Genomic DNA, 7,277 nt, shown 5'->3' with positions numbered 1-7,277 from the left:
TTTATCACTCACATACAAGCTCAAAATGAGTTGATCCAAGATGCGTTAGAAAGCTAACAAGGATCTGTACAACTTTTATCTTTTGAGTTTCTTTAGGTTCAAAGCACATCATAGGTAAAACAGCTCTACAAAGTCCGAGACACCATGTGGTGTCTCAGCCAAGGCCGAGACACCTCTGGGTGTCTCGCCGAGGCCCGGAACGTAGTTCTGCGCATCTTGTCCGTTTCAGCCGTATCTTCATCGTTTGAACTCGGAATTATACAATTCAAGATGCATCGGAAAGCCGTCGAGAAAATCTACAAGCTTTTATGATTGAATCATCTGTGGAGTGGATGGGACACGGGGGGTATTTCGTCTTTCGTAAGTGACACGGAGCTCCTGATCAGTTCATGTTTCCATTATTCTAAAGTTCTGTTGCTTCGCATGGTTTGTTGTCTCACTTCATGCACTTGTCAATGTTGATTAAGCTTCTGTGACTCGAATAGTGATGTTTATCATCTTTTCTATGTCTCGAGCCACGTGCGGGGACCTATAGGCAATTTTTGACGCCTACAATCATTAGTCGACTGATGGCAAGCATCAGTCGACTAACGGGCTTGTTTTTACTCTGTTGTTTTGTATACGACCCTATCAGTCGACTGATGAGGTTGTCGGTTGACTGATCAGGTTGGCTTTTGTGAAATTGAACCTTTTGCTTGTGTGTTTGTTTGGTGAGCATTTTTGTGCAAGACGTGAGCTGATATTCATGCATAGTTTAAAGAGTACACATACGAGGATTGAGTACGCATGATTACATGATTTGGGGTATCCAAATAGGTTACAATCATTAAGAGTAACGACTATTATTATATGTATTATAATTATGACCGGTTGGGTGGGGTTAGTCAGGTCCCGCAATGAGACCGCGGATGGACTATACTCCGAGTGCTTTAGTCGGGTCCTGCAATGAGACCGCAGATGGACTACAGTTCTTTATCAGTCCCTATGGAGGTGCACAGAGGTTAAAATACCTATCCATCGGTCCACATGAAGATGTACAGAGGTTGAAATACCTATCTATCGGTCCGCATGAAGATGCGCAAAAGTTGAAGTACCTATCTATCGGTCCGCACGAAGATGCGGAGAAGTTGAAATACCTATCTATCGGTTCGTACAAAGATACGTAGAGGTTGATATACCTATCTATCGGTCCGCATGGTTATGCGAAGAGTTATTATACTGAGTTACCGGTCTATACGGGAGTGTGATGAATTGACATACCTAGTTATTGGTCCACACGGGAGTGCAATGAACTGATATATCTATTTACTGATCCTCACGGGGGTGCGATGAGTTGATGTATTCCAGAGAAGGACGATTCGATAAATAACCTACGTATAGGTGAATATTGACATCATCGATGTGATCCATTGTGAAAGTATTTCACAACTTACATACACGAGTGTGTCAATATCTGTTTTACCCACTAAGGGTAGTATGAGGAATTGATATGACATTTTTGGAGATGTATGATGTGGTATTTCCCGTATTATCTTTCTTGTATTTATTTATTCTTAGTTTTGGAGTTAATATTTAGCGATTCATAATTTGAGACATATTGTATATACATGAGGGTTTCCTTATTTGGATAATTTCGCTCGACGTACCAGTCTCGTGTTGTGAGTTTCTAAGTATTAACCCTAGTTTAGTACAGGGTAAATAAACTAGGTAGACTATGCACTTATAGGTAGAGCCTCCATCATACCTAGTAGCTGTTCCCCTGGGGGTGGATGAAGATGATCTTGCTAGTGCTCCGACATTGTGGTTTTTATTTCTTTTTAGGTAGCGGAGCAGAGTTTCGGAGAGCCGCAGGTTGACGGATTTTTAGCATAGTCGTCATCATATATGTTTAGTAGTTCTGCTCCATAGATGTTCAGTTTATATTTCTAGTTGATGTTTAGATTTGTATTACATTTTGAGGGCTGATAGAGCCTATGTACTTTTCAGTTGACTATTGTAGTTGAGATTTTGGAACATTTATTTTAGATTGTTGGACATACTTTCTTTTATATCTGTTGAGACCTGATTATTTGGATATTTATCAAATATTTTTGTGTTCTATTTTTTATCTTCATCTCTTTTATATCTGCTTGTACCTATACTGTCTTATTTGTTTCCACTAAAGGGATATTTTTGTAATGGTGAAACATGTCATTGCATAGTATAGGTGCATGGCAGGTTTGACATCATTGGTTTTACCTTGGACTGTAGCCTTGTGTAAACCCGGGGGCATCACAGTTAGTATCAGAGCTCTAATTCCAGCATCCTTAGGATTATCATGTATCGAGTCGTGGAGCTAGGATAGAGTTTCCTAGGATTCATGTATAGAGTCCGCTAGGAATTCCTAGAATGAGTGAGGACGTAAAACCATCAACTTAATAAGTGAGTTCACGAGCTCACAAAGGGTCCTTATCCAGATCTGGGCTCACCCCCCTCCAACCCTTCCTCCTCCCTCTCTTGATCCGTCGCCAAACCCGACCACAGTGCATTTCTCCCCCCCTCTCTCGATCCGTTGCCTCCTCCCTCTCTCGATCTCCGTTAGGCCCCAAAAAAACTGGAATCATCAACGAAGATGCGTTCTTCCTCACGAGCTCTCGATTTTCTAATTTTCTGATTTTCTAATGTTGAAGAATCAAATTTTTTGGGTTTGGAATGTTGAATGCTGACTGACTAGAATAATTTAACTGATGTCTAATAATTTGTTGATTTTCTGATTTTCTAAAACAAGTAGTTGTTGTTTGGTTCGAATTAGAGAAATTTGACATACAGTGCATTTTATATAGGTCAATTAAAACTTTTTATGAGAAATGGAAAACTTGGACACTGAAGCTAATGAATTAAACCTGGATGATGATAGTTCGATATATACTCCTCAAGTATCAGATGAGTTGAGGCCAAAAAAGGGGCAAGAATTTAACACAATAGATGATGTTGTAACATTCTACAATGCTTATGCTAAAGCAGCTGGGTTTAGCGTAAGGGCTTGGACTACTCAGAAAGAGCCTGGAAGTGGTGAAATAAGAACGAAGGGGGTGAAATAAGAACGAATGAGTATGTTTATTTTAAACAAGGAAAATCTCCAAGAATCGCGGATGTTGGAAATAAAAGACGTCAAGGAATCGTAGCTGAAGATTGTACTGCCAAAATTACAGTTTTAAAATCAAACTACGGAAAAAACATTATTACTATTTTTAAAGAGGAGCACAACCATCCGCTATCAACACCATCAAAGGTTCATCTTTTAAGGTCCTATCGTAACATTTCAGCCACAACAAAGTCTTTAACTAAACAATTATCAATGGTGAATATACTATAGCATCAACAATTTAGTTTTCTTAGAGTACAATCTGGAGGTATAGAAAATATTGGGTGCACTCAAAGAGATTTGTGTAATAATGAAAGGGATATACGTGCTGATATGAAGGGGCATGACAGTGAAATGTTTTTACGAGTATTTAAAATTGGAACAAGGAAAGAATCCCACATTTACTTTTCATATTGAGGCTGATGAGGAACAAAAGATTACTCGTTGTTTTTGGTCCGATGCAAGTTCAAGGCGGGCTTACAATTTTTTCAATGATGTTGTAATCTTTGATACTACTTATAACACTAATCGCTATGGCCTGATATTTGCACCAATAATGGGGGTTAACAATCATGGTCAAATAATTGTTTTTGCTTGTGGATTTTTGAATCATGAGAGTGTTGATGATTTTGTATGGTTATTTAATAAATTTTTGGAAAGTATGTCTGGTGGTGCCTCAAAGATGATTATTACCGATCAAGACCCAGCTATGACAAAGACATTCCCTAATGTTCTTCCAAATACTTTTCACAGGTATTATGGTTTGTATAGATTATTAAAAATATTTATATACATAACCTTTCTTTTTAACAATTTATTTAATTCTTTTGACTGGTATTGTAGTTGGCATATATTAATGAAGTTTTCTGAGAAAATTGATGTAGTGAAGTATAGTATTTATAAAAGTGAGTTCTCGGCTTGCATTTGGAAATCAGAGACTCCTGAAGAATTTGATTTACAATGGGAAAGTTTGATTAAGAAAAGTGGGTTAGAAGGAAACAGGTGGTTGCAAGACCAATATGAACTTCGGTCAAGATGGATTCCTACATATGTTAATCACATTTTCTCAGTAGACATGTCAAGTAGTCAACGAGCGGAAAGTGGACATGCATTCTTTAAGAAATTTATTTCGAAGAATAATTCATTGGTTGATTTTATGATACAGTTTGGCAGGGGATTAGTGCGCCAACGACATGAGGAGTTGATGGCCGATCACAAAGATGTAATTGAGAAACCTAAACTTAGAATAAATCATGACTTTTTGGAGCAAATGGTTGATATTTACACGAATGAGATCTATTACAAGTTTGAGGCTGAAGTGTGTGACAACTTTAACTACAAGTTACAGTTTGTTAGGACAACTGACAATCAGAGTGTATCAAATTCAAAGAAAACCCTCTACATTTGTATATTATTTGTTTGATTATTTTCAGCTAAATCAGTAGTTTGCCTTGTGGTTATGTACAATGTACTTTGCTCATTCACTAAACTAGATTTGGTGTGTGTTTCTCAAACTGGTATCAATATTAGCCTTGAATTATAAGAAGGCAAGGGAGCTTTTATGATTTCTACAGTTAATCTTTAAGTTGATTTTTCTAATGAAATGTAATGCTCATCATGAACTGGGTAAACAAATGTATCACTTTCCATACAAATATGATGCTAGAAATGTATTGTGTCATGTTTAAAAGAAAACTCTAATAAAGTTGTGATATTTGTTGCTTGAATCAGGAGCTTGACAATCAGGAGCTTGAATCAGGACATTCTAAGATATTGTTTGCGCATGTAGGACTACTGAAGAGCCATACTGTCTGACTGGTTTCACTAAATTAGATATTGTGGTTATGTACAATGTACATTGCTCATTCAGTAAACTAGATTCATTTACCAATTTCTGTAATGCAGATTGCCTTGTTTGATTCATTTACCAATTTCTGTCATATGTTGAGCAAATCATAACCATTTACTTAATAATAAACAACTTCACATTAATGTAGAGAAGGGAATTTGAATCAGACTTCAAGCAGCAAGCTTAGATAGCTTAGATAACCAAAAAGCATTTGCAAAGAACTTGGAGATAATCTCTTTTCCTTTCCTTGAAAATATATAATCAACTTGAGACTAGAATGGAAGACAGCATTAAGAACAGACCCTTAAAACTATCCAAACAACCATCAACTAAATTTGCCAAATTTCTCCAAACACGATAACATGTCATCAATAAAACAACACAAAGCTCATGCAAACCCCTTCCACAAACAAAAACAAAACAACACAGAGATCGCAAAGCACAATTCTGAACAGCACTAGCTATCTCCTAACCGCAAAACCTTTCAATAACAAAGCAAGACAAAGATCACAAAACCACGCAAAACATTAAATGTAAGGAACAAAAGAAGAACTGCAGCCACAACTACACAACAACAAAGGACTTATTTCACTAATATTTAGAAAAGGTCACAAAGATTACAGTGCCATAACTTCAGCCAGTAAAAGCAACCTCAGCAGACTCAGACACTAAACATCACCGACGCCAAACTGGATTTGGACCTCGACAACAACAGACAATGTGAGCCCCAACTAAAACACCAGAGAAACCAAAAATAAAAAGATAACATCACATGTTTTTTGCAATGGAGAAACCAACAAATACCGCAACGATTCATACGAGAAACACTACTATTGTAAACAATGAACCTAATACAAAAGCATTGATGGAGAAACTAGCCGTTGCCCTAAGTTTTTCATTGTCCTCATCCAGATTATGTCTCACTGAATATCTTTGTTCTTCAGCAAAAAACAGATGTTTGTACATGCCTCGAGCTGGATACTGAATAATCACGAGCGAGAGTGTGCTTCTCCCATTCAATCAAAGCCTCTTCGTACGTTGCATACCCTTTATAGGAGGCATTTGGGAATTTATCTACCTGAGATTTGTATTTCTCCCAATTATAAAAAATACCACATCGTCGACCTCTTTTCACAACATAAAAACTCTTTCTTTTCATGGATAACCTGAAAATATTTGTATACATGACTTATCAATGGTATCATCTTTTGGTTCTCAATAATGCTCTCCATAGTATTCCTATTGATCATAACTTTGATGTATGCAACAAAATTTTATCCACAAAATATAGTTGACCTATACAATGCACTATATGTCCTCTTTTCATAGTAGTCCTCTCTTCACTATATAGTTGACCTATATAGTAGTCCTATATAAAAATTTTAATTGACCTATACAAAATATTTGTATCTGAATTTTCTTTAGTGGTTGGGGGTTGATCGTCTTTTTAGTTGGTAGAGGTTTAAGGGGAAGGGGGTACATAAATTGAATTTAGAAATATAATCCATTTAGTTTGCTTAAAAAATGAGATGAATTTGTCCATCTTCTGGATGAATACTCTTCAAATTAATATGAAAATAGATCTAATTTTCTCATTAATACCCAGAATTTCGCCCTTCTATTAAGTTTATCCATCTTTCTGCTGTCAACTACATGAATCATATCCACAAAAAATGACCTATATAAAATGCACTGTATGTCAAATTTCTCTAATTCGAACCAAACAACAACTGCTTGTTTTAGAAAATCAAAAAATCAACAAATTATTAGACTTCAGTTAAATTATTCTAGTCAGTCAGCCTTCAACACTCCAAACCCAAAAAATTTGATTCTTCAACATCAGAAAATCCAAAAATTAGAAAATCGAGAGCTCGTGAGGAAGAACGCACCTTCGTTAATGATTCCAGTTTTGTTGTTGCCTGATGGAGATCAAGAGAGGGAGGAGGCAGCAGGGGTTACGCGGTAGTGGCGGTCATGGTTGGTTGAGAGAGGGGGCAGAAATGCACTATGATCGGGGTTTGATGGAGGATCGAGAGAGGGAGGAGGTAGCAGGGGTTACGTGGTAGTGGCGGTCATGGTTGGTCGAGAGAGGGAGGAGAAATGCACTATGATCGGGGTTTGATGGAGGATCGAGAGAGGGAGGAGGTAGCAGGGGTTACGTGGTAGTGGCGGTCATGGTTGGTCGAGAGAGGGAGGAGGAAGGGTTGGAGGGGGTGAGCCCAGATCTGGATAAGGACCCTTTGTGAGCTCGTGAACTCACTTATTAAGTTGATGGTTTTTTTCAAAAAAGCTCCCCCAAACACC

General features: G+C 37.5%; 1 protein-coding gene across 1 annotated transcript in view; it reads left to right on the top strand.

Moving 5' to 3' along the window:
- LOC109831195 (protein FAR-RED IMPAIRED RESPONSE 1-like) overlaps positions 2,847-7,277 on the top strand; it is an 8,042-nt gene continuing 3,611 nt past the window's right edge. The window contains exons 1-4 of the mRNA XM_020398530.1: positions 2,847-3,051; positions 3,511-3,877; positions 3,968-4,471; positions 4,914-4,977. Coding sequence (XP_020254119.1) covers positions 2,847-3,051; positions 3,511-3,877; positions 3,968-4,471; positions 4,914-4,977 — 1,140 coding nt within the window. The remainder of the gene's footprint in view (positions 3,052-3,510; positions 3,878-3,967; positions 4,472-4,913; positions 4,978-7,277) is intronic.

The sequence above is a fragment of the Asparagus officinalis genome, chromosome 2 (genome assembly GCF_001876935.1).
Source record: "Asparagus officinalis chromosome 2, Aspof.V1, whole genome shotgun sequence".
NCBI lineage: Eukaryota > Viridiplantae > Streptophyta > Magnoliopsida > Asparagales > Asparagaceae > Asparagus > Asparagus officinalis.
This window is presented reverse-complemented; position numbering and strand designations above follow the sequence as displayed.